Source organism: Pipistrellus hanaki, assembly GCF_964339955.1.
Source record: "Pipistrellus hanaki genome assembly, chromosome: 1".
NCBI lineage: Eukaryota > Metazoa > Chordata > Mammalia > Chiroptera > Vespertilionidae > Pipistrellus > Pipistrellus hanaki.
In genome coordinates this window covers 53,534,248-53,562,229 of record NC_140503.1, presented here as the reverse complement: position 1 = coordinate 53,562,229, position 27,982 = coordinate 53,534,248, and the positions used below count along the sequence as shown (strand labels likewise).

The following is a 27,982-nucleotide window of genomic DNA, read 5'->3' as shown; positions in this document are numbered from 1 at the left end:
AGCTCTCTATCCCTCTCCTCCTCTCTGTAAAAATTCAATAAATATATTAAAGAAAAAAAAAGAAAAGAAAACCTAAGACTCAACGTTAATAAAATCAACTCACTTTGGAAAAAGTCAATTTCTTAAATAGAGACTTGTCTTTAAAAAACATTTTATTACAATTAAAATTACAGAGAAGCAAATCAATTCATTTCAATCAAAATAACTCATGTTTACATCATATTTATAGGACAAACTGTACAATAAAATATATAAATGTTTTCACATTTTGCACTTCAGTCATCATCTTCTTCCTCTTCATCACTGATCACATACTTCTTATGCTTCTTATTTGCTTTATCATCATCTTCTGCTTTTCTCTTTCCAGAAGGTTCACCTTCCTAAACAAACAAAAAAATATTTAATCTAATTAATAGATATTATTTCTAGAAAGGTTTATCAAAGTAGCTCTGAAATGAATGACTATGAAAACTCAAAATTAAATAACCATTTTTATTTTTATTTTTTTATTTTTTTATTTTTAATATATTTTTTATTGATTTTTTACAGAGAGGAAGGGAGAGAGATAGAGAGCTAGAAACGTCGATGAGAGAGAAACATCGACCAGCTGCCTCTTGCACACCCCCTACCGGGGATGTGCCCGCAACCAATGTACATGCCCTTGACCGGAATCGAACCCGGGACCTTTCAGTCCGCAGGCCGACGCTCTACCACTGAGCCAAACCGGTTTTGGCTAAATAACCATTTTTAAAAAGAGCATTCACCAAGTAAATAAAAATGGTGGTCAGGGTCATAACCAGTTTCCAAATCTGCAAGAGCTAGAAGGCATTAGAAAACAACTACACCGAGTAATTACACGTAAACTGTGAAGACACAGTCGGGTGAGGACTGGCCATGCCCCTGCCTTTCCATCGCTTTCATGTTTCCTCGTGGGTCTTTCCCTTTCCCGTTTCTCCTCCTACCCATTTTTCTACTTTGGAAGTAATTTAGGTTTCTAAAGTTTTTGCTGCTTACAAAAATCAGGGAGGACAAGAAGCTGTATTCTTCTCTTCTGTAACTTACATGCTGTTGGGGAGAACGTAGCACTTTCTGTTCTGTGTTATCCACTTTACTTATTTACTATAATACAACAACTTTACAAGGCAGCACGCATGAGTCCCACCGAACAGATGAGGAAACTGACCCCGAAATGTGAGATGATTTCTCTAGGCCATATAAGTGGCAAAGGGTAGCCCCAAGATTCAGTAATCCAGTTCATTGTCATCTAGTCTCATGCCCTCGGCCCACATATCAGGGAATGCTCTGAGAGGTGGTAACGGTAGTTCTCTGGTTTGGGACATTAGGGTCTATAAACTCCCTTTCTCACAGGCATACCCAGGCTCATGGTATTGAGGAGGAGTTTCACCTACAAATATTGGAGAGGGACCTAGATCAGATATGACCTGTTCCTGATGCTCTCCCATTGTAACCCATGGCAGAACTTGCCTACACGGACAGCTAAGATTTGTAACTGCCCAGCCTCGAAGAACGCTACTTGATGGATCACATGTTAACATATCCTTTCTGGGAATACGAGGAATAAAGAGAAATCCCACAGCACTTCTCAATTTTTACTCACAGTCTCCGCTTGCCAAGAAATAAAATAGCATCTGCTCAAATAAGGATCCCCGTTTGCCAACAGTTCAACACACTGTAAACACATCATTAGGATGTTCCCTATATAATTTATTTGTTTTATATATGCTGCAGAGTGATTTAACAATTTCTGTCAGGTTATCTTCCATAGCATGCCACTTCCAACAATGACTGAGAAATATTAAATGCTGGGATTAACAAATAATGCCAAGAATGAAATTCTGCTTCACATAAGAGCTTACAGAAGCTCAGTCCACAGAAGGCCCAAATGATTAAAATCATGGATGACAGGAACATACGGTATTTCCTGGGTGACAGAACAATCTTTTGAATAACCCTCCCACTAAAAGTAACAATGATGGAAAAGTATAAACAAATCAATGAGACAGCAAGAAAATAAAGCATAATCAGAGGCCAAAAATGAAGTGAGAGCAGGAACCCACAGAGATAAGGAGAGCACTAACGCTGTCCTCCTTGAAGACATTTACCAAGCTCTGGGAACTTGAGCGTTAGTTGTTATGCCTTGCAGGGTGCTGAGGACCAGAGACAAAGGCCAAGGGGAGCAGACTTCCGTGTTTCCCCGAAAATAAAACATCCTCCGAAAATAAGACCTACTTACAGGTTTCCTTCTGAGTGAAATATAAGGCATCCCCCTGAAAATAAGCCCCCCCCCCCCCTCCCGGCTCTGTCTCAGAATGAAAATTAATGACTACATTGAAAATAGAATGGAGAGAAATCAGCGTGGAAACTTTGTGAAACCTAAACTGCAAGAAGTTGTGACTTGGGTGAAGAATGCACTCGAGCAGGCTACCTTGACAAGAAGTACTCATTTAAAGAGAGTGCTATTGCTAAACATGAGAGATTTGGTCCACTGATTCTGAAAGAAATGGAGTCACAAGAAATTCACCAGGAAATTCAGGAATTGGATTGTTATGATGATGTTCCAGAAGATGATGACATGATTGTCATTGAATAAATGAGTAAATTCTTGATACTGTAGGATTCACAGTTTGTCTGGTTTGTGTTAACAACTACCGCACTACCATACCGTATACAGGTAATAAATTTCCTTTATTTTCATTTAACAATAAATGTGCACCGTATTCTTCTTCATGGAAAAATAAGACATCCCCTGAAAATAAGACCTAGCGCATCTTTGGGAGCAAAAATTAATATAAGACACTGTCTTATTTTCGGGGAAACAGGGTAATAGCAGGCCCCAGGTACTACATCTTAGGGTAATGTGGATCAGGAACAAGCCCAGGCCCATTTCTTTGAGGCAGGGGTCAGCAAACTTTTTTGGAAGAGGCCAAATAATAGATGTCTTGGCCGTTGTAAAACATACAGGTTCTGCTGCAGCTACTCAACTCCGCCATTGTAACAGGAAAACATCTACAAATGACACACAAATAGGCATGGGCAGGTTCCAATCAAACCAGCTACACTAGGTAAGTGGGATGTAATTTTCCAGCCCCTGACTTAATGAATGAAAATTTTCTAATCTCAAGCATCAAAATGAATTAACATGGTATTAAAAAGAATTCTAGGAAAATTCAAAAATCATTCTTTCAGGTCATCTAAAAAGACCTTATTTCAAAAAAATAAAAATAAAATAAAATAAAGACCTTATTTCCAGAATATAATTTAAAGTGGGCCCAGGCAGCTGCTATCCAAGGCACTTGGCAAAGGAAAATATAAATCAACCCATCAATCTAGGCCTTTAAAATTTCTTAGTACCTATACCTTTTAGTATGATTTTTAAAATTGATTTTTTTTTTTTTAAAGAGAGAGGGGAAGAGAGAGAGATGAGAGATACCGTGTTCCCCCGAAAATAAGACATCCTCTGAAAATAAGACCTAGTGCATGGAAAGATAAGACATCCTTTGAAAATAAGACCTAGTGCAACTTTGGGAGAAGAAATTAATATAAGACACTGTCTTATTTTCGGGGAAACAGGGTAGAAACATCAATGAGAGCATCAATCAGCTACCTCCTGCACGCCCCACACTTGAGATGAGCCCACAACCCGGACATGTGCCCTGACCTGGTTCCAGGGTGGATGCTCAACCACTGAGCAACACCAGCTGGGCAGTGCCTGTACTCTTATAATGTGAAAAGGGTACTATTAGGAATATAAGTTAAGTTTTGGACAGTGTGGTTCAGTCAGTTGGAGAGTCATACCCCAAAAGGTCATGGGTTCAATTCCTGGTCAGGGTGTGTGCAGGAGAGAGCCATTGATGCTTTTCTCTCTCTCTCTGCGCCCCCTTCCTCTCTAAGAATCAATGAGCATGTCCTTGGTGAGGATTAAAAAATAAATAAACAAATAAAGGTTATATTTTAAAAAAAAGAATATAACTTTGGAATAATTTTTTCCAATAAATGTAAATGTATTGAATTACTCAACATTATTTTAAGCAGTATTTCATTTAAACATAAAGAAATCAGTTTTTTCTATCATCAGAATTATTTCTATAACTTAAAAAATATATATCGATACTGAAAAGAAAAAGGGAAAAATAAATACACCCTCTGACCTCCCCACACTGAATGATTTCTAGTTCTCCAGTGGAGCCCTGGTATCTCAGAGCCCGTGTCTTCTCCCAGGCCTCTCCATCCACCAGGTAAGCCCACCCTGACCGGTATGCCCTGCAGGCTAACACTTTCCTTAACACTCAGTGAGAGGTCTCTTCCTCTGAGCAGCCTTCCAACACCCATCCAAACCGCTGTCAGGCCCTCCCCCCGGACACTCCCTGTCCTGTGACTGCACTGGTCTCCCTGAGCTCCCGCGAAGGGTGGGGACATCTGTGCACTCCTGGGCTGGGAGCGTGTCTTCATTGCAGGAACTGACTCGTAGGCACAGAGTAAACCCCTAAAGTGGAATAAATTTGGTTTTACCTCATCACTGTTGAGTTTCTTTGCTTTGAGTAATCTTTGGGCCTTATCTTCTTCCGATCCTTCATCGCTGTCTGAGGAATAGATTCTGGCTCGTTCCTCTGAAAGCAAAGGAATAAGGCGTATGAGTGATTTTCAAAGACAGCTGTCTATTCATTCCGGGACTTTTCTTCTGATGAGTATCTTTAATTCCTTCTGCACATTTTCCCAGAGGAAGCAGATAGTTTAAAATGTTCTGATTTAAAGATAGATGTAAGTTTAGATATGTTGCAATGAAGCACTTACCCTTTCAAAATACAAGAAAGGTTCACATGACCACTTTCAGTATTAAAGAGGCTGTGTACTAGGTGACTAACGAAAAAGGCACCATTACTCTTCCAAATAAGCTATACAGCCCGAGTCGTTCTTTCATGGAGAGTCATTAAACAATTCCAAAATGAGCTTTGAAGATAGGAGAGGTGGTTTCCTGTTCCTGTAAAGACCTTTGGTTGCCAGGTAGACATTTCAAAAGGAGGTATAGATGAGAGGTAATCTCTGACGTCCCACAGAGGTGGACCTTGGTGGGATAACAGCAACCTGCTTCAGACCAACCCTCCTGCCTCAGAACCCAAAGCCTTCCCTTCTCCCCACTCCCTACCTATCTGACTATTGGATAGAACTGAACGCTAATGAGCTGGTCTGATAGGTTTTAAAACTCTAGTGAATTGAATCTCTCTATATAAAAGCCCAGTGACCAGAACGGCGGAACAACCTGAATGACTGGTGGCTATGACACGCACTGCAGAAGCCAACCAGCCTGCTCTGGGCCACGATCAGCGCCCAACACCCCGAATGGGGGTGGGACTGGCTGCCCAACCACCTGGGGCCCCTCCCCCAAGCCTGCCGCTTCCTCGATTGGCCCCCAATACCCCATTCGGGGGCGGGGCCAACCAGCCAACCTCCTGCATCCCTTCCTCCCTGTCCCTGGCTGAGTCAGCTGGACCCCACCCATGCACGAATTCATGCACCAGGCCTCTAGTACTATATAACTCTCTCCCTAAAAGCAACCTCAATTTTTTGTGTTTATTTTGGTTTTATGTGGTTATTTCCATAACTGATCTTTTCTGTAGGAATTTAGCATTAACAAAAAAATAAAAGGTCCCTGTACTACAGATCAGAACTAAATCATAGGTAGGAAGGAAGGATCAAAGCACACCAGAACAAACGCAGTCACTGCGAGGAAGCGAGAGGTTTTATAGGATATCAAAGAGGGGAGGTCTAGCATTTCTTAAAATATATCACTCAACGGGACAAACGAGGATGCGCTCACCCACAGTACCCCTTATATTGCACAGTCACTCCTGAAGCTCTAACAGCTAATTTGGAGGATTAAAGCCTCATTTTACAGATGTGGTACCCACTATTCAGATGTGAAGTCACTTGCTCAAAGCTGAGAAGTAGTACAGCAAGAACAGCAGTTTTAGGCAATATTCATTTAGTACTTGTGATGTGCCAGGCACTGGGTGAAGTACTTTACATGTACCATATCCTTCAATTCTCAAAACAACCTCCTGGTGTAAGCACTACTATTAATAGGTTGTTTTTCATAATTAGGTAACAGAAGGGAGGTATTTTAACTTTGCAGAAGTCATCCAACTAAAAAGTGGCAGAACGGAGATTAGAGCAAGCAGGATCCGGAGTCCAGGCCAAGTCTCTGACCTTCAGGTTCAGTCTGCTCTTCAGCAGGTCATCTTCCTACCAGCTGCGGGCCACCTGAGTGCAGTATTGTGACAGAGGCATTGCCTCCAGAGTCAGTGACCCGGTTCAAGAACTCTTCACTTACCAACTATGTGCTGAGATCAAACAGGCTGCATGTAAAGTGACTGTTTGCCTGGGATTCAGCAGGTGCAGAATAGATGTTGACATTTTAAATGATTGGTATTTGTGAAAGAAGAAAATATGCAAAAAAGAACTGTGAAAGGAATCACTATGAATTTCTTGAAAAATCTAACTTCTTGATTCTCAATTAGTAATTTAAAGAAAGTTGAGGCTTGACTGGCATGGCTCAGTGGTTGAGTGTCGACCTATGAACCAGGAGGTCAGGGTTCGATTCCCAGTCAGGGCACATGCCTGGATTGTGGGATTGAACCCCAGTGGGGGATGTGCAGTAGCAGCAATTAATGATTCTCTCTCATTGATATTTCTATCTCTCTCTCCCTCTCCCTTTTCCTCTGAAATTAATGAAAATATATATTTAAAAAAAGTTGGGAAAAGTTCCAAATAGAATTGGCAAACTTTCAAACCAGAAAAGCAGAAGCTGAGGGAGCAAAAGTCTGTCTGTCAGGCTTACCTAAAAGAATTCTGCACTGAGTAGTTCTTTAAACCTTGAAGTATACCAACCCTTAAAAATAAAATGTCCAGTGAACAGATATTCAGAGTATGCCCAATGCAAAGATAAATTTCTGAACCCTGAAATGAAGTTTCCGCACAAACTCACCTCGAATGCCCCCTTTGTATCGGTTCTTAATGGCAGCCAAGCTGATGGACTCCTCGCCTTCTTCTTCCTCATCATATCGATCAGGTTCTAGGTAGCTAGCACTCAGGCCCCGCTGGTGCTGCTTCTCTCTCATTCGGCGCTGCTGAGACTCCCTACGAATAGAAGCCCTTAAACGTTCTTCTTCTTTCTGTAAAGAAGCAAATAAACCACTCAACTTAAAAAAATGAGCTAGTGTAGAGCCCACTTGAAACTACCTTCACTATAAAGAACATGAAATGCCTTGCTCAGGTTAACACCATTCCCCATGTCTTCAGAGCACAGTCTCTCCAAGCCACACACAGCGATCGCCTTGCTCTAAGGCGTGAAGGCCACACAGGGGTGAAGAGGCAGGCGGTCCCTCCCTCACCCCGTCCGGTCAGAACTGGCACAGGCACAGCCTTGGGAGCCGCCGGGTCCCCTGTGCTGCCAGTCCGAGCCCAGAGAGCAGCGGCCAGCTGAGCCATGTCACCATGCCCAGCGGAGGCCTGAGGGAGGCCGTTTCTGTTCCCAGGAGACAGACACCTGACTGGGCCAGGCCTCACCGAACCACCACAGAGCCCAGATATTCCTGTCTGGGCCCCTCAGCTCCCGACTCAGGATGAGAACCTGCAGCAGGGCCCGGTCCCTGAGCCCCAAAGTAGAGCCTTCACCCCCTTCATCTGCCTGGCGTCCCACATGTTGGGGGTCACAAGACAGAGACAGGGATGATCTGGCATTTCTCTGAATTCCTCATTTAACTGTTCTATGTTACTGCATACAACGCTTATTCTGTTGCTAGACTTTCTATGTAGCAAATTATTTCATTAAGTAGAACGTGGCTGTACCGTCAGCAAATTATTTCATTAAGTAGAACGTGGCTGTACCGTCAGCAGGCCCTGGCCTGTGGATAGAGCGTTGGCCTGCTGACAGAGGAGTCCTGGGTTTAATTCCCGGCCCAGGGCTTGTACTTCGGTTGCGAGTCCAATTCCTGGCCCTAGTCAGCCATTGTTTGGCAAATGCTCAGGACATGAATCCAGGGGGCACACGTGGGAGGCAACCAGTTGATGTGTCTCTCTCACATTGATGTTTCTCTGTCTCTCTCTTTCTCTCTCCTCCTACTCCTTCCTTTTCACTCTCAAAAAATCAATGGGAAAAAAATATCCTCAGGTGAGGATTAAAAACAAAACCAAAACAAAACAAAAAACAAAAACAAAAACAAAAGAATACACACACTGCCGGGACCGGTTTGGCTCAGTGGATAGAGCGTCGGCCTGCGGACTGAAAGGTCCCGGGTTTGATTCCAGTCAAAGGCATGTACCTTGGTTGCGGGCACATCCCCAGTAGGGGGTGTGCAAGAGGCAGCTGGTCGATGTTTCTCTTTCATCGACATTTCTAACTCTCTGTCCCTCTCAATTCCTCTCTGTGTAAAATCAATAAAATATATTAAAAAAAAAAAAAAAAAAAAAAAAAGAACACTGTCAGCAAGACGGGGATTAAGAACGAGCTAGCGCCGAGACCGGTTTGGCTCAATGGATAGAGCGTCGGCTTGGGGACTGAAGGGACCCGGGTTCGATTCCAGTCAAGGGCATGTACCTTGGTTGCGGGCATATCCCCAGTAGGGGGTGTGCAAGAGGCAGCTAATCGATGACTCTCTCTCATCGATGTTTCTAACTCTATCTCTCTCCCTTCCTCTCTGTACAAAATCAATAAAATATATTTTAAAAAAAACAAACAAACAAAAAAAATGAGCTAGCTGGCTTCCTTGTGCATGTCCATGGAAGCTGGGGACATAGAGGGCTTGGGTTAGGCACTGTTATGGAATCTGGTTTACTGCCTCTGCGAACAAAATACCGGGAGTAAAAAGCTGAGACTCGGGCCACACCTTCAGCAGAGCCTGACAGTGGAGATACTAAGAAAGACGCTGAGGAACCAGCGCCTCCGTGTGCCCTGCTCAGAGGAATGAAATCCAATGCAGCAGGCAGGGCAACAGCTGGGACCCAGCAGGGCCGGGGAGACTGTCCCGCGGCCTCCAGCTTCTGCGAGCGCTGCACAAGGGCCCATGGCGTCAATACAGACACACACCACCCACCGCTGAATTTGTGCCAAGTGACACCTGTGTCACCTTTGAAAACCTGTAAGGTAGAATGTTACAAATGGCCCTTAAAAACCACATCTACTCTGCCCGATTCTCCTCTAGGCACTTTCTGTCCTCCTTTCATTCTGTTTTAGACTAAGTCTCTAATGATTTCTGTCATGGTCGCCAACAGACACGGGTGATTTAATCATGCTTGAAAGTATCTGCAGAGTTCAAATCCTTTCAGTCACCAGGTCTGTTTTCCGACTGCCATTCACCCGCTGTTTGGAAAATGCCTAAGACAAGAATCCAGCTCCCTGCTCATGCCAGCTGGAAGGAAAAGAGGTGGGTCAACAAGAGGTGATTAATAAACATTTTGGGAAATGCTATTTTCAATATCAAAAATCCCAGAATAAGCTTAGCAAACACACCTTAATCATCTCCGTGCGCTGGCACTCAGGATCTCGACCAGCCATTGGTAAGATTCTAATCTTCTGTGTCTTTGAACATCTATCCGCAAGTGACAGGGTCATCTTTCTGTGTGTGGCACTGTCTGTAGAGTGAGGTCTGCAGGAAAAAAAAAAAGTCTCAATATTTACCATATACATTTGTGAGCCAGTCATATCAACATCACAAAAACAAAAGGCCAGTGACCATTTCTTAGTCCCTAGAAAAAGAAGGCAGGGATACTAAACTGAATATAGTGGGCTGGCAGATTTTTATCTTTCTTCATTCCACAGCTCACTGAAATACTTTTATCTCGTAGGCAAAGTAAAAAACGGAAAGCTGGGATAAAAAGGCTTACAAAGATGGCCCCCTCCCCCCTACAGCAGTATGTGCACAGGTTCAGGCAGCACTGAATACTAAGTGCCAGGCACGGTGGTTGTGCTTTACATGTTGTATGAATTCACTGTCACAGCTACTCTATGAAAAATTGTTAATTTTATATATTAGAAAACTGAAACTAAGCAAGGTTGAGAAAATTGCATAAGGTCACACAAGTGGAAACAGGACTCAAATACAAGTTTATCTAATTCCAAAGCCTATACTCTTGACAATTACAATTCTCGAAAAGCTAAGCATAACCAACATTATTGTGCCCTGCCCTAGCCCCATGGTTGGCAAACTGCGGCTCTCCAGCCACATGCGGCTCTTTGGCCCCTTGGTGTGGCTCTTCCACAAAATATCATGGCCTGGGCGTCTATTTTGAAGAAGTGGCATTAGAAGAAGTTTAAGTTTAAAAAATTAGGCTCTCAAGAGAAATTTCAATCGCTGTACTGTTGATATTTGGCTCTGTTGACTGAGTTTGCCGACCACTGTCCCAGCCGGTTTGGCTCAGTGGATCAAACATCGGCCTGCAAACTGAAGGGTCCCAGGTTTGATTTCAGAAAAGGGCACATGCCAGGGTTGCGAGCTCGATCCCCAGTCGGGGCATGCAGGAGGCAGCCGAACAATGATTCTCTCTCATCATTGATGTTTCTTTCTCTCTCCCTTTCCCTTCCTCTCTGAAATCAATATATATATATATATATATATATATATATATATATATATATATATATATATATATATATATATTTTAAGATTATTGTGCCTTTTAAACATAAGCATTACCCAAGGAGGATGATCTATTTAAAATCAAGGAAACAGCTGAAACCGGTTTGGCTCAGTGGATAGAGCATCAGTCTGCGGACTGAAAGGTCCCAGGTTCGATTCCGGTCAAGGGCATGTACCTTGGTTGCGGGCACATCCCCAGTAGGGGGTGTGCAAGAGGCAGCTGATCGATGATTCTCTCTCACTGATGTTTCTAACTCTCTGTCCCTCTCTCTTCCTCTCTGTAAAAAAAATCAATAAAATATATTTATAAAAAAATAAGCGGAGGCCGGTTTGGCTCAGTGGTAGAGTGTCGGTCTGTGGACTGAAAGGTCCCAGGTTCAACTCCGATCAGGGGCATGTACGTTGGTTGCGGGCGCATCCCCGGTCGGGGGTGTGCAGGAGGCAGCTGGTCGATGTTTCTCTCTCATCGATGTTTCTGGCTCTCTATCTCTCTCCCTTCCTCTCTGTAAAAAATCAATAAAACATAGTATTTTAAAAGAGAAAGGAAAAAAATAAAATAAAATCAAGGAAACAAAAAGAAAATATTTTGTTGTAGTGTCTACACGGTCTAAGGAAGGGGAAAGCCCTCAGCAGCTGACCTGTGTTCTGGGCTGCTCGGGGGAACATCCCTGAAGTGGCATTGGGTGCAGCAGCCAAAGGAACAGGATGACACAGCCTTCACACCCACCAACTCATCGCCTTTCCTGACCGCATGCACACTAAAACCTCTACTTATCAGCTTCTCAGATCCATTTACTAAAAAGAAGAGTCACAATGACTAGTAAGTATTGTTGGCCTCTTGGCAGTTACAATAACCACTTGAACTAAAAAGGTGGCATTCTGGTTTACATAACAATCTCCTGTAAGTTTGGTTCCCTGTGAATCAGCGACTTTGGTGCACTAGACAGAACAGCCTTTGAACCTAGAGAGCTGGCAACCAGATCTTGCTCTTTGGAAAACTGCACAGTGAGATTATGTCAATTGGAAGTCGGGCATTTGAACAATATCTATTATTTCACTGCTTTACGGTAACAAACAGTCCATTGATGAGAATAGTTACCTGAATGTGAGTTTGGTTTTAAAGACGGCTTGTCCCTGCAGACCAGTCCCTTGTCTTATAAAAAGATGGTTGTGATCGCCTTGCAGTGGAGCTTTGTAAACGTCAAACACCTCATTGCCCAGATGCAGAGACATGCTGAAAAGAAGGAACCCTTCACATATTAAAAGCCATACAGCTTTCAGCCTACCATTTCACTTCCCTTAAAATGTGATTCAGCTGCTGCTTTCTCTCCTTACACAGAACCCAGAAGAAAAGAATAAAGCCAGGACGTGAAAAACAACCTACCTCAAAGTAAAACAGGCTGTGACATCTACTCAGCCTCTACTACCTTCCCAGTGAGAGGTTGTTTTTTTAAACTGCCCACTTACAGCAAGCAGGTGCAATGGGGGTGGGGCGGAGACACGGAGGAGGGGAAGCTAGTGTACCTACCTCTGTTAAATGCCAAGGACTAAGCAATGGAAATCTTATGTAATAAAAGGCTAATATGTAAATCAACCAAACAGCAGAACAGCCAGGTTGGTATGACGTGCACTGACCACCAGGGGGCAGACGCTCCCACAGGGGGAGTGTCGCTCAGCCAGAAGCCGGGCTCACAGCCGGCGAGTGCAGCAGCGGTGGCGGGAGCCTCTCCCAACTGTGCAGCGGCGCTAAGGACGTTTGACTGCCGGCTTACGCCCGCTCCCCCGAGGGCTCCCAGATTGTGAGGGTGCAGGCCAGACTAAGGGACCCCACCCCAAGTGGCCCCAAAATAAGGTCTTATTCCAAAACTTGGTCCTTCCTAGCCACACTCTGGGTATTTATTTCAATACTCTTTGGGCATACGCACTCACCTTCCATCTGTCCACTTGACTATCCGAGCGTTGCTTTCTTTAATTTCATTTCCTTCTTCATCCCGTCGTATCCTCCACCGTATAGTATTTTCTACCTGTTTTAAAATACAAGTGCCTTAGAACACTGTAGTTTATGCTTTTTTCCCCTCAAGAAACACATAACTATGGAATAAGCATGCATAGCTAATAACATAAAACATTAAAGCCCTCTTTTTTCTTAATAACCTACAGACGTTGAATAAATTAACAACAAAAATACGCGTAAGTGGATTTCTGAGTTCCTAGTGCTGGAGTCACTGTGTGAGCCGAGTGCCGGAGCATCTGAGCAGGCGCTAAAGCTGTGGTAGCCAGGGGAGGTGTGAAGACACAGTAAGAGCTACCAGGACAGGAGATAAGGCTTGAAGCAAATCCCTACATAAAGCAGGATCTCTTACAGGACTAAAAACCCTGTAAATGTGTGACCAAAGCACCACGCCTACTGGCCTAGGGAGATAAGGAGGCTCCCTGCTTATGGGTAAGAAAAAAGAAGCAACGTCAGCATTGAGCAGATTTATAGTCTAACTTTATCTTAGCTGCATGGAGGGGAAATACCAGGCAGTTCTGAAAAACATTCCAGAGTTTCCTAAAATGAAAGCCACTGTCAGTGCAATTAAAAACTCAGGAGGATGCCTGGGAAGATGCAATACACTAAATGCATGTCGTCTGTCACTGCTGCACCCTGGGAACCCACTAGAGTGACGGGAGAGGGAGGGAAAGAAACATCAATGATGAGAATCATGGATTGGCTGCCTCCTGTCCGCCCCCTACTAGAGAGCAAGCCCACAACCAGGACATGTGCCCTGACCGGGAATCAAACTGTAACCTCCTGGTTCAGGGGTTAATGCTCAACCATTAAGCCACACCAGCAGGGCTGAGTAATAATTTCCTCTTGCAGGAAATTGCTGCAACTTAACCCACAGTACATATGGAAATAATTGTTTTAAAACACCAAACTATAGTACTACGTATTATGAAGGAAGTAGCTAATGATTATTTAAAAGCACCAAAAAAGTATAACAGCAAGAAAAGTGACGCATTTATAGAGCAAAAGCTATATATTTTCTTCCTAAAAAATAATCTGAGCCCTACCTGGTTTGACTCAGTGGATAGAGCATCTGCCTACAGACTGAAGGTCCCAGGTTCAATTCTGGTCAAGCGCACATGCCTCAATTCCCAGTAGGGAGCGTGCAGAAGGCAGCCAATCAATTATTCTCTCTCATCATTGATGTTTTATTTCTTTCTCCCTCTTCCTTCCTCTCTAAAATAAAAATACTTTTCTTAAATCTGAAAAGGAATACAACTTATTTGTTGATAAAACAGGAAATATAAAAATCATTTTCAAAAGCTCAAGTCTCAAGTTAGTGTCTCCAAGTTTTTAATTAAAGAAAAAAAGAGTAAACATCGAACAGTACCTTTAGTTTTAACCTGGTTCGACCTTCTTCATCCAGCATTTCCTCATCTTCAAATTCATCTTCATAATATTGAGGATCAAAAGGCCTACAAATTGTTTTTTAAATAAACTATTAATCATACTTTGTAAAGAATATTATCACTGTTTTATAATAACATACCTAACATACTAATATACTAAAAAATCCTAATATAATTGAAATTTATAATGATCAAATATCTTCATGTTCAACTTCTAGAAGTATTCAAATTATTTCACTTTCTTGAAATTTGGTGTGGATATATGTTGCTGGAAATAAAATTGAGCAAGGCTAAATTTTCAAAATATTCTTTATTCTTATATAAGTCTTTAGGGAATAGGCTGTATGTGCTCTAATTTTCCATATCATTTTGCTTGGTGAGAAAAGATTAAATTGCATAAGAACTTGCATGTTATTAGTAAATAATACCCACAAACACTAATTAACTGTCAAAACCATTAGGTTTTCTATATCTGCAATGGCTGCTACAGTAGACATTTGCCATTTCTCTAGCAAATTTCACTACTTTCAATTTCAGCGTTTATAGAGCTATACTAGCCAAAAACACCCAAAGCTTATGTTGTCTATTAATTACTAAGTATCAAACTGCTAAAAACAATTATGAGCATTAACAGTCTCCTTTACTGATGTTATAGTCTATACTTTTTCTGTCACAGAATATGCTTGATATTTCTTCAGAGAGCTACCGTGCTTCCCCGAAAATAAGACATCCTCCGAAAATAAGACCTAGCGCATGGAAAGATAAGACATCCCCTGAAAATAAGACCTAGCGCAACTTTGGGAGAAAAAATTAATATAAGACACTGTCTTATTTTCGGGGAAACAGGGTATGACCAGTCTTCCATTTTGTGATTAGTCAACTCATGTAAAGTAAGAAAAATATCAACATTCCACATATTTCTATCCAACATCTAGAAATACGTTTAACTGATCCCCTTACCTGGGCTCTACACTGAGAAAGTTGGGGAGCTTAACAAAATACAAGTCGTTTCCTAAATCAGTGTTTACTTTGGGTATTTCTACTTCTATTCTGGTCTCAGGAATTGGTTCCTCCTCCTGTTGATCCTGAGGCAATCCATTTTCATCCTAGTTAAAAAAAAAAAAAAAAAAAGCACAGAATTTTAGAGTTTTATGGGTTCTTAGTAATGGTCTAGCTCAATTTCCACACTTTAATTACTTAGTAGGCAAGAAGCCTACTGAGACATCAACGTTAGGGCTAAAGCAGCCCTCAATCACCATTCCTACACACTCAGCCCTCCAAAACCCTCATGGGAAACAAGATCAGTTTAGAAGCATCAATATAAGAAAGTATGTTTTGTAATTAATCCTCTACGTACTCACCAACAGAGTGTAAAACTAATCAACCCTTCAATATGAAGTCACTCTATTAAGATCAGATATTATCAACACAGCACACTACACTTCTTGACATGGACAAGAAAAACATTTAAAACAGTGGTCCTTACAGTATAGTCTCTCACAACATGGCACCAACCTCATGCTGGGCAGTTCTTTCTTTCTTTTCTTTTACCTAGTTCCCTAAGGTAACATCTTGCAAAACTATAGCACAATATAACCAGGAGAATGACCCTAATAGAGTCAGATCACTTCCATACCACAAAGACTCACATTGCCCTTTAACAGACACAACCACTTCATTCTGGTCCTCATCCCTCCTTAACCTCAAACAACCATTAATTTCTTCCCCATTTCTATAATTTTTGTCATTTCAAGAATGTTACATAAGTGGAATCACACAGCATGTAATCTTTTTTCTTTTCATTCAGCATATTTCCCTGGAACTTCATCCAACCTTTTGCAAGTATTAACAATTCAATCTTTTTTATTGCCGAATAGTATCCCAGTGTATGTGCCAGTGCAGTTACTTCTACTCCCACTTAAAACCAAGAGTTCCCTGTCTGGCTGGCATGGTTCAGTGACTGCGCATTGACCTATGAACCAGAAGGTCAGGGTTCGATTCCCAGTCAGGATACATGCCCGGGTTGTGGGCTCGATCCCCAGTGTGGGGCATGGAGGAGGCTGGCAATTAATGATTCTCTCTCATCACTGATGTTTCTATCTTTCAAGAAAGTCATCTGTTCATTGTATTTTCATACCATAGTTCAGTTATCAACTTCCTCTTCTTGGTGTAAGAGAGACCCTTAGCCTCAGAAACTTTTTCTTAGCTTTGAATGAAGGCCCAGTGCACATTGGTAACGTTACTTACAATGGGCTGTCCTGGAGTAGGTGGTTTATCTTCTCCATCACTCCCTGAAGATATATCATCTGCACCACCAAAGAGATCCATGGTTCCACTGTTATCTTGAATAAAGGAGGGAAAATGTGCAGTATTAATAACCATAACAAAGACTCCTCAAAGCTTTCACTTCAACATATTCCCAAGGTCTGGACCACACCGGGAAACCACCCAAACACTATTCTGAGCCTGGCTCTCTAAGATTTGACCAGAGTGGCTATGGAGAGGGCAGGGGGGAACTCGAGAGAAAGGCACCTCTTTCACCCTTCATTTATTGCATCCTGTTCTACTTTCCTTTAAACCCAGGAGCCCACATATTCTTCTATAATCTATATACTCAAATTTTGGGCTTAAACAGCCCATTCCAGCCTATTCTCTCCATACTCTCTCAAATTTTAGAATTATAGGTCCATGTCTACCCAGATCCTCCTCCTCATAAGCAGAACTTCACCTACATATAGGCAAAACAACAATAATAATCTGTAATAAACCAATAAATCAAGGTGGGACAGTAGAAGGGATGAAAAAAAAAGATAGGAAGGTGGTCAAAAAGTGGATTGTTTGAAATCGAGATCATAAGAAGTGTTATAGTCCTGGCAAGTGTGGGTCAGTTGGCTGGGCATCGTCCTGTGCACCGGTTCAATTCCTAGTCCGGGCACATACCCAGGTTGCAGGTTCAATCCCTGGTCAGGGTGTATAGGGAGGCAACTGATCGATTAATGTTTCTCTCTCACATTGATGTTTCTCTCCCTCTCCCTTCCTCTCTCTAAAATCAATAAAAACATTTAAAAAAAGAGAAGTGTTATAATTATTGATAATTACATAGTCTAAAATAAACCGGTGAGTTATTGAGACAAAGTGGAAGACTGAAAAAGGAGAGGCAACCTATTAGAATGGCCAAAATCCAGCACAATGACAACAACTAATGCTGGCAAAATGCGAAGCAACAGGAACACTCATTCTTTACTGGTGGGAATACAAAATGGTGTAGTCACTTTGGAAGAGAGTTTGTGGTTTCTTACAGAACACTAAGCATACTCTTACCAAATGCTCTGGCAATTGTGCTCTTCTTTAAGTATTTTTACAGAAGCTGCAAACTTATGTCCACACAAAAATCTGCACACACATACCAGTATTTACAGCAGCTTTACTCATAATTGCCAAAACTTAAAAGTAAGCAAGATGTCTTTCTGTAGTAAATGGATAAACTAGTACTTCCAAACAATGAAATATTATTCAGAGCTTAAAACAACAACAACAAAAAACAAAAAACAAACAAACAAAAACAGCTATCAAGCCATGGAAAGGTATAGAAGAAACTTAAACGCATATCACTAAGTGAAAGAAGTCAATTTTAAAATGCTACACACTCCGGGACTGGTTTGGCTCAGTGGATAGAGCGTCGGCCTGAGGCCTGAAAGGTCCCAGGTTCGATTCCGGTCAAGGGCATGTACCTTGGTTGCAGGGCACATCCCTGGTGGGGGGTGTTGTGCAGGAGGCAGCTGATCGATGTTTCTCTCTCATCAATGTTTCTAACTCTCTATCCCTCTCCCTTCCTCTCTGTAAAAAATCAATAAAATATATTTTTAAAAAATAAATATATAAAATGCTACACACTATATGATCCCAACTATATATTCTGGAAAAAGCAAAACTATGGAGACAGTAACAGATCAGTGACTGCCAGGAGTTAGTAGGGAGGAAGGGAGGAATATGCAGAGCAAAATAGATTTGTAGAGAAGTAAAATTACTCTATGTGATACCCTAATGATGGATACATGTCATTATACATTTGTCCAAACCCACAGAAAATACACTACCATTCTAATGGTTTGGACAAACTGTAAAATATGGTGATTATAAGGTGTGAATGTAGGTCCACCCATGAGGTCTTTATCTGTTTTGATCATTGCTATATCTCCAGTGCTAGAACAGTACTGAAATACAGGAGATTCTCAATAATTATGAACAAAATGAAAGAATGAATATCTAATTCTACCAACAACCCTCTAAGATGGTTAGCATCATCTCCCTTTTACAGAAAACTGAAGTGTAGTAATTAATCTGAACAAAATCATATATTTGGAAAGTAGAGCTAGCAAGACTCTAACTTGGATCATCTAATTTCAAAATCTATGCATATAACCAATAGTTAGTTATAGATCCAAAGAGCATGCTATTCTTGTTCTCTTCAGCTCGCCTTTTCTCTCTAACTGACACTCTAAATGTTTGCTTTAGATATATTACTTATAATAATTTATGTAAGCTAACATTAATGCATAATTACCATTCAGCAGAATAATAGTTGTGTGTAATCAAAATTGTTTGCTATAGCTTTTACACTAACATCTTTATTGCATAATAATTTGCTATTTGAAACAAGGTCATCCATAGAGATGAATGCATAGATATTTTATCCTTATAACAAATCTACCTTATCTGATACTGGGTTTTCATGAACTCTTCATCTAATCCATAACTCAAAGAACCAGGTTCTTCATTTGATATTAACCTGTTAAGAATTTAAGAACACACTGTCCTGGAACTGTCATTCAAACTGAAGAATGAACACTGCTGCCTCCACCTGAACAGGAGCCTCAGCCCCTAAGAGATTCACTCTAATTATAAACGAAGAAATAGATTTCCAATATCTGTACAATTTCCCTGTGTACACTAAGTGTATCCACATTCTTTCTGTGGGTCTTGCAGTTTGGGGTAAACGCCCAGGGTTGGGAGTGTACTATAGTTAAATGCAAAAAGAGGAATGGAAGTCAACATATTAAAAAAAAAAAAAAAAAAAAGTAATTGAAGTACCTTTTGGTACCTCTGTGTCACTATCCGCTTCTGAATCCGATGCAATTGCATTCTTGCGTTTCATTCGCAAAACTTCATCTTCACTATCACTGCCTCGTGCCGATTCTGTAAGAGTAAAATTAGAGGTTCTGCATAATCACAGTCATATTTCACAGATTTGAATTTTGTGTTTTAAAAGCAACATGGAGGATAAACATTGTAAGGGTGCACCCACACTACAGAAAGCTACTCAGTATTGACTAAGAAGGTACTATTGATTCATGAAACAATTTGGATGAATCTCAAATGCATTATGCTAACTGCAAGAAGCCTAAATGAAAGAAAGACGTCTACATACTATATGATTCCGTTTAAATGATAGCAATTTCAAAAAGACAAAACCTTAGTGACAAAAGAGACCAGTTTTGTCAGGGTCAGAGGTGAGGAAAGAATGTGTTTACAAAAGGGATAATATGAAGGAATCTTTTAGGGTGACAAAACTGTTCTGTACCTTGACTCTGGTGGTGGTGGTTACACAAATCTATACATGCATTAACATTGAAAGACTGTACATACATACATACACAAAAATCAACTTACTGTAATTAAAAAATAAAGGTAATAAACATTGGTTTCTGTAAACAGAAAAACTTGGCAGAATGAGAAAAGTAGTATTGAAACTTATGGTTAAAATATCTGTAACTCATTAGAGATTAAAAAAAAAAAGGTAGCTGAAACCGGTTTGGCTCAGTGGATAGAGCGTTGGTCTGTGGACTGAAGGGTCCTGTGTTCGATTCCAGTCAAGGGCATGTACAACCATTGCGGGCACATCCCCAGTGGGGGGTGTTCAGGAGGCACCTGGTTGATGTTTCTCTCTCACGATGTTTCTAGCTCTCTATCCCTCTCCCTTCCTCTCTGTAAAAAAAAATCAATAAAAATAAAAAAGTAAAAATATTGCAATGGAAGAGATGAACACATCACTTATCTGGATGGTAATTGTAAACTTAAAAAAAATCAACTGAACCACTGTAGAAGCTAGTTCATTAAGCAGAATGACCAGCTAGCTACAAGATTCCCTACTATGACTCTAGTCTTAGGTTAGTCTTCTTTTATTTGAGAAGTACAACATGAGCCTCAATGATTCTGATAATAGTAAAAATAACTCTACCTAGAACTAGTTACTACATATAGTCAAAATAGGCCTATATCCTTCTCTGGAAATCTTCTGACCTCTTTTTCTAAATAATGCCAAAATGTGTTCTTGAAAACTATCCTGTGAGGTATCTATTACAGGAGAAAAAAACCACCTCCCCCAATGTTTAAGCTAAGGAAATAAGACTAATATGTAGTTATAATCAATCACCTACAAAAATGAAACAATCCAGATATAACTTCTGGAAGACTTTTAACCTAATCAAAGCGAATTTTAGTAATACAAAAAATAAATAAGATCGCTACATTAAAAAAAAGTATTCTAGCCAAAACCGGTTTGGCTCAGTGGTAAGAGCGTCGGTCTGCGGACTGAAAGGTCCCAGGTTCGATTCCGGTCAAGGGCATGTACATTGGTTGCAGGCACATCCCCAGAAGGTGGTGTGCAAGAGGCAGCTGGTCGGTGTTTCTCTCTCATCGACGTTTCTAGCTCTCTATCTCTCTCCCCTCCTCTCTGTAAAAAATCAATAAAATAGGCCGAAACCGGTTTGGCTCAGTGGATAGAGCTTTGGTCTGCGGACTGAAGGGTCCCGGGTTCAACTGAAGGGTATGTACCTTGGTTGCAGGCACATCCCCAGAAGGGGGTGTGCGGGAGGCAGCTGATTGATGATTCTCTCTCATCGGTGTTTCTAACTCTCTATCCCTCTCTTTTCCTCTCTGTAAAAAGTCAATAAAATATATTTTCTTTAAAAATCAATAAAATATATATTTAAAATAAAAATAAATAAATAAATTTAAAAAATAATTCCTCCCAGGCAGTAAAATTGGAAATGAAATTAAAATAAATAAATAAATAAATAAATAAATAAATAAAGTATTCTATATGAAGATTGTGTTACGTGAGCAGAATAATGCAAACAACTATTATAAAAGGGGGTCCAGAGCCAAAGGTCGCCTGTATGTTTCCAGTATTCTTTAGGGAATGAGTGTTCTGACATAAGCACATCTCCCTAGGGTCAGAAAGCATGCTTCAAGCTATTACAGTTCAAGGAGACCATCCAGCTGTTTATCCATTTTCTGGATGTTATGTTCTCCAGGCAACCTCCTAATTATTATAAACTGGCATCCAATGTAGATTTCCCCAAGGGAAGAATACAATGATAAGAGAAATAACTGATCCTCTTGAAACAATTTTGCAATTTAATTTTCTTGTGAATTTAATTAGTTTGAGTAAACTTGGAACCTGATTATCTCTGGACGATCGAATTTTGGATTTAAAAACCTGAGCCAGAACATGTTGTTCACACCTCAGTACAGCTACGCTATGGGGACGTTTCAATGGTAATGTTTTTTTCCCACCAAGCAAATCTATTCTCACCTGAGGCAGGCTCTTCGGTTACCCACAGACATGGAACCACCTCTATTCATTTTATGACTACTCTCACTCCATACTAAGACTGTCCTCCTTAAATTTTTTTCTTCCTGACATAGCATCAATTAACAAATGGAAGGGGGATAGAAATAATGCAAAGATTAGGGAAATTTTTAAAAAGCAAAATGTATAAAATTAGAAAAGGCTGAAGGGAGAGGAGAGGAAAAAACAGGGTACTAAAGATGACACTGCGAAAAGAATAAATAGGATGCACCTGCATCGAATGCTTCTACTAACCCATTTTGACTCTCATAAATGAATTACCTGACTTACGGTCCTGTTCTTCTTCATCATCTGAATGCCTGCGTTCTTCGTCTGAGGCCTGTGGCCTTTCGTCGTCAGAATTCTGCATTTTCTCCTCATCCGACAGCTGGGGCCGTTCATCATCATCGGAATTCTGTTTCTCATCCTCATTATCAGAGGCTGCTGGCTGCTCATCATCAGAATTAGCCTTCTCCTCCTCCGACAGTTGCCTCTCATCATCTGAAAGCTGAGGCCTGTCCTCATCATCTGTGTTCTGCATTTTCTCATCATCGTCAGAATTCTGCAACTTCTCTTCATCAGATCCTTGTGCCCTCTCCTCATCATCGGAATTCTGTATCTTTTCATCATCCGACTGGTCGCTTTTATCTTCTCTGTCCCATTTTTCATCGTCCGAATGTGCTTTTTCAGAACCTTCTGCTTCTGAGTGATGGCTCCCTCCATCTGACCCATGACCTTCATCTTCATCATCGTTATGAGCTTCTGATCCACTATGCTGATCGACATCTGAAGGGTCATTGTCTTCTCGGTCAGAATGCTCAGAAGGTTCTGATCTATTGTCTGACCTTTCAGAGTGGTTGTCACTCCCGCTCTGATGAGAAGCTCCCTCATCTTCACTGTCATCTCCAAACAGTTCTTTATTACTTGGTTTTCCTGAATCACCTCTTTCATCCTGGTCACTTTCACTTCCAGAGGCATTACTGCCAGATGCTGCATTCTCTTGATCAGAGTCAGAGTCTGATCCAGAATCAGAATCTATGGAATCATATAAACACTGGGTGATGTCAGCAAAAAGAAAGGCAGAGTAAGGAACATCAAAAGCCCATCACAACATAAAAGTAATGAAAACACTTGTTAAAAACTGTTAGTATCAATTTTCTTGGTACTCTGGAAACTAATCAAAAGTTGCAGCAACCAGGAGAATTCTTAACAAAAAAATCCAGCTGGCCCTAGCCCGTTTATCTCAGTGATAGAGCACTGGCCCGAGGACTGAAAGGTCCTGGGTTTGATTCCGACCCAGAGCACGTAAGTCTGTTGAAGGCTTGATCCCTGGCTCTAGTCAGGGCGAGTGTGGGAAGCAACCAATCAATGTGTCTCTCTCCCATCAATGTTTCTCTCTCTGTGTGTCTCTCCCTCTTCCTTCCACTTTTTAAAAATCAATGGAAAATATCCTTGGGTGAGGATTAACAAGAGAAAAACCAGCTGGATTTTTAGAGAGAAAACAGAACATTGTGGAGTTTTACGCCTGCTACCCCCCACCCACCACTCCCTGCCAGCTACTCCCCAGATCACTTGAAGGTAACAGCCTGAATTTCTGGCGCATACACCACCACTGGAAGGAGCAGAAGTGACCTCATTCAAAGAGAATCGTGGTAGTTAGTTTTGATGCCTAACAAATCACTGAAGGGCTGGCTCAAAGGGCTTGACTTTACTAGTATCTCACCCAACATGGAACTTTTTCAGTATTGAGGCAGTTACTTGGGAGTGTTTGTTAAAAACAAACCAAAAAGCTTCGTAGGGAAGGCTGGGGAATGACATAATATGGGAAGTAAGAGCTTTTAAAAGTTCCCACCTATTCCTAGAGCAGTGTTTTTCAACCTTTTTTGGGCAAAGGCACACTTGTTTCATGAAAAAAATCACGAGGCACACCACCATTAGAAAATGTTAAAAAATGCCGGGACCGGTTTGGCTCAATGGATAGAGCGTCGGCTTGGAGACTGAAGGGTCCCGGGTTTGATTCCGGTCAAGGGCATGTACCTTGGTTGCGGGCATATCCCCAGTAGGGGGTGTGCAAGAGGCAGCTGATCGATGACTCTCTCTCATCGATGTTTCTAACTCTCTCTCTCCCTTCCTCTCTGTACAAAATCAATAAAATATATTAAAAAAAAAAAAAAAAAAGAAAATGTTAAAAAATTTAACTCTGTGCCTATATTGACTATATATAAAGTAATTCTCTTGAATAGGAATCAAATAAACACAAAGAAAGTATTTTATAATTACTTTATTATGAAATATTAAGTAAACAAAATAGTGAAAAATTATAAAATTCTTATCTTGTCTGCACCTACGGCACACCAGGCAACATCTCTAGTGTGCCGCGGAACAGCGGTTGAAAAACGCTGTCCTAGAGATCAAGGAAGAACACATGCTTAGGGCTGTGCACATGCTCAGGAAAGAACTGAGAAAGCCCTAAGCTCTCACTGCTGGCTGACCTCAGGCTCCACCCAAGCAGAAAATAAAGGCGAGGACAGGCTGTAAACTGCCTGTTTGAATGTTGAAAGCATGCCCCAGCGTATACGCAGAGCTGATCTGTAAAGACTGGGAGGTTTCTTTTATTGGGGGGAGGGGAGGGTTCTAGGAATTTAAGGAAATCTCTGTCCAATCACTAGCTGACCACTAAGATAACGGGACACAGATTTCATTGGCCACACACAACAAAGACTGCAGACAACCCAATTTAAAAATGAACAAAAAACTTGAATAGACTTTACAAAATTAGTTCAAAAGACTAAACAATAATTTCTGTGACAAATAACAACAACAAATACTAGGGAAGTGGAAGAATGTGTTTTCATGAGTTGTCACATCATATAATATTCAAAGAGCCTAATTATCAACAAAAAATTATAAAGCATGCCAAGAGACAAACAAGTATGTGGCCCAAACATATATATGAAAGAAAAAGAAAAGAAAAAAAGAAAGAAAAAAGGTTACAAACTGTCTCTGAAGAAGCCCAGACAATGAAAATGATATCTTGCCAAATAAAAAGTATCAATAAAACCCAGCCGGTAAGGCTCAGTGGTTGAGTGTCGAACTATGAACTAGGAGGGTTACAGTTCGATTCCCAGTCAGGTTGCATGCCCAGGTTGTGGGCTCGGTCCCCAGTGCAGGGCTGTGAGAGGCAGCCAATCAATGATTCTCTCTCATTTTTGTTTTTATCTCTCTCTCCCTCTGCCTTTCTTTCTGAAATCAATAAAAATATATTAAAAAAACTCCAGAATCAATAAAAAAAACAAATATTATTTAAAAAACATAGAAATTCTGAGGTTGAAAAGAACTATAACTGAAATGAAAATTTCGCTAAAGGGCTACATAGCAATGTGAGAAGGAAGAAGAAAAAAAATTAGCAAATTTGAAGACAAGTTCATTAAGATTATCCTGTATAAGGAACAGGAAAACAAAGAAAAATAAATCTAAAAGACTTGTGGGATGCCATCAAATGTACCAACATATACACAATGGGAGTCCCAGAAAAAAAGATCAGAAGGAATATTTGAAGAAATAATGATCGAAAACTTCCAACATTTGATAAAAAAATAAAAATAAAAAAACACACAACCACCATCAACATACATATCCAAAAAGCTCAATGAATGCCAAACAGCATAAAGTTAAAGAGAACACCTAGACACATCATTTTCAAAGACAAAGAAAGCATCCCAAAAGCTGAAAAAGTGAAGCAACTTGTCCCACTCAACGGATTTTCAGTAACAGCCTTTTCTCCACCGAAAGCATGGAAACCAGAAAGCAGATTCAAAGTGCTGAAAGAAAAAGACTGTCAACCAAGAATCATATATACAGCAAAACTATGCTTCAAAAATGGAGGACATATGAGCAACAAAAGAAAAAATACCTTGGACTTCCTCAAAATAAAAAACTGTTGTGCAGTTTTCACATGATCAAGAAAGTGAAAAAACTGCCCTTGCAAAGGTAGTGGCACATATAGGGCTCTATAGATAGGTAACATATAGGACTATATTTCCAGACTCACCTTCCAGGTGAGAATTTCCTGGGAGATTTCTAAAAATGTGAATAAACTGATGGGAGTTCGAGGGAGAAACGCACACACACACAACCACAATTATGCACTTTGCTTAGGGGAAAATGTAGATAACGTTACTTTGAGCTTGGAGGGTTGCAAGAATTCTGAACTTGGTCTTGAGCCCCTTCTCACTTCAAGTACAGTAACTCCTAATCGTCTTTCAAACTCAAATATCCACAGTCCTTGTGCCAGAAATTACTTCCATACGTCAGAAACACCCATTCATTCATTTCATCAACGAATCCTTCATCTCTCCTCTCCAAACACACACCCCATATGCTCCACCATCCAATACCAGAGACCCCAGAAATGCTAGCTTCTGCACCGGCTCTCAGAGCACACGTTCTCTCCCCAAAGCCAGTGACCCCCCCAACCCCCTCCCCCCGCCTCCTCACCCACTGATCTCCACCTCCCCCATGGTCTGTCTGGCTCCATTCCAGAGGGCACCACCAGTCCCTCTGTAAATTCGCCCACCACCCATCCCTCCCGCTCCTGAACACCCAAGTTGCATTCGTTCACCAGCAGCCCTTCACCAGCAAGACAGCTCCGCGCAGGACCCCAGGGCTTCGTGCCTCCACCCCCTGCCCCGCTCCACACGCTCCCCAGGCACCGCATGCTGCACGGACTCCAGGCACCTCGAGGCGCACACTCGGCGTGCGCCCCTCCGCCCCCGCCCGCTGGGGGGAAGCTGGCACCGCGCCGGGAGGCTGGCACCGCCCGCAGCGCAGGGGGCGCTGAGGCAGGAGCGGAGGGAACGCGACCCTCTTCGCACGCAGCGTCGCGGCGTCCGCAGACCCGGAACAGGACGGCGGCCTGCATCTGGCCGCGGACGGCCCGCCGCGCGCCCCTCCCGCGGAGCCCAGGGAACCCCACCTTTACGCTCCGCATCGCTGTCGGCGTCGCTCCCGAAGAGGTCCTCCATATCCGCCATTGCCGCGGCGCAGCTGCCGTTGCCTCGGCGGCGGACGACGGCTCCGCGGCTTCTTTACGGCACTGAGCCAACGCAGCGCGACAGTGTCGCAAAGACTCGCCACAAGGCTCCCCGCGTTCTGTGACCTAGTTTTCGGGAGAGCGCCGGGAACCTGAAGCCTGTGGGCTCGTATCCGTTCACGCTGCGGACAAAGCCCGCCCATGGGTTCTCATTGGCGGGTTTTGGGTGTCGGTGGAATGGGCGGTGCTGGGCCGAGGGGCCTCTGGCTGGGTTAAGCCTGCCAGGCAGAGTCCGGCTTTGCGTCCTTTGTTTCCTATTGACAAGTGGTTCTCAAATTGTTGAGAACTCCAAAGCACTTTTTTTTTTTTTTTTTTTAATATGTGGGTTATATCTTTGGCTAGTTACCGTATGAGTAATCAAAGCATAAAATTAAAAAAATTCAGGTTCAGCCCTAACCGGTTTGGCTCAGTGGATAGAGTGTAGGCCTGCGGACTCAAGGGCATGTATAATACCTTGGTGGCAGGCACATCCCCAGTAGAGAGGGTGTGCAAAAGGCAGCTGATCGATGTTTCTAACTCTCGCTCCTTCTCCCTTCCTCTCTGTAAAAAAATCAATAAAATGTATTTTTTTAAAATTTAGGTTCATATAAATAACATTTTTAAATTTTACATGGCTAAATGTTTCTAAGAAAAAAAAATAGAAGAGTGAAATTGTTTCACAGTTTTGAAAATATCTTTACTGTTTGGTTTAAGGCAGCCAAATTCTCATACCTGCTTTTACATTCAACCTGTTTCGCTTGGCCACATCTGAAGAAAATCTGGCTTTATGCAGGTTCGTGTGTAATTGGGAAAGGGAGGACCTTTCAGAGCCCCTCCTACCAAAGGGTCTTCCTGAGACCACTTGCGGCTTTCGAGCAGTGTTATCTCACAATCAAAAATTTCCATCCACTGTGGCTGGTGTGGCTCAGTTGGTTGAGCATCCTCCTTCAAACCAAAAAGTCACGGGTTCAATTCCCGTTCAAGTCATATACCCAGTTTGTAAGTGTGATCCTGGTTTGGGGTGTGTGCAGGGGGCAACTGATCACTGTTTCTCTCTCACATGGATGTTTTTTCCTCTCTATCTAAAATCAACAAAAATGTATTTTTCAAAAACCTCCATCCTAATCCAGTATGCACAAGATGTAAAAAATTTTAAGTAAATATTTCACAAAGCAATACTTCCTTCTAAGGGGTAGTCTATTATTCTTTTTTTAAAATATATATTTT

General features: G+C 41.7%; 1 protein-coding gene across 2 annotated transcripts; it reads right to left on the bottom strand.

Annotated features, from left to right (window-relative positions):
• Positions 1-134: 134 nt before the first annotated feature.
• Positions 135-26,894, bottom strand: LEO1 (LEO1 homolog, Paf1/RNA polymerase II complex component). Of its 2 annotated transcripts, none has more exons than XM_084894218.1 (12): positions 26,660-26,894; positions 21,967-22,719; positions 19,143-19,247; positions 16,299-16,393; positions 15,012-15,157; positions 14,033-14,117; positions 12,582-12,676; positions 11,752-11,886; positions 9,527-9,662; positions 7,004-7,190; positions 4,531-4,628; positions 135-380 (listed from the first exon to the last, which is right to left on the bottom strand). In XM_084894218.1, exons 1-12 carry the CDS (start codon positions 26,715-26,717, stop codon positions 276-278), a joined length of 1,998 nt encoding a protein of 665 aa, XP_084750344.1. In that variant the 5' UTR covers positions 26,718-26,894; the 3' UTR covers positions 135-275. The 2 variants fall into 2 exon arrangements, with proteins under 2 accessions (XP_084750344.1, XP_084750345.1); XM_084894219.1 differs by having other exon boundaries at positions 135-376.
• Between the last annotated feature and the right edge of the window lie 1,088 nt (positions 26,895-27,982).

What these genes read in the sequence shown, in the direction of transcription:
- LEO1 (XM_084894218.1), bottom strand. Translation starts at nt 26,717, where the DNA reads ATGGCGGATATGGAGGACCTCTTCGGGAGCGACGCCGACAGCGATGCG. An exon ending in CTACTCCAGGACAGCCCATT is followed by an intron (nt 15,158 to 16,298) that starts GTAAGTAACGTT and finishes TTTTTTAACTAG; the next exon opens with GATGAAAATGGATTGCCTCA. An exon ending in AGAAACTCAACAGTGATGAG is followed by an intron (nt 381 to 4,530) that starts GTAAAACCAAAT and finishes TTGTTTGTTTAG; the next exon opens with GAAGGTGAACCTTCTGGAAA.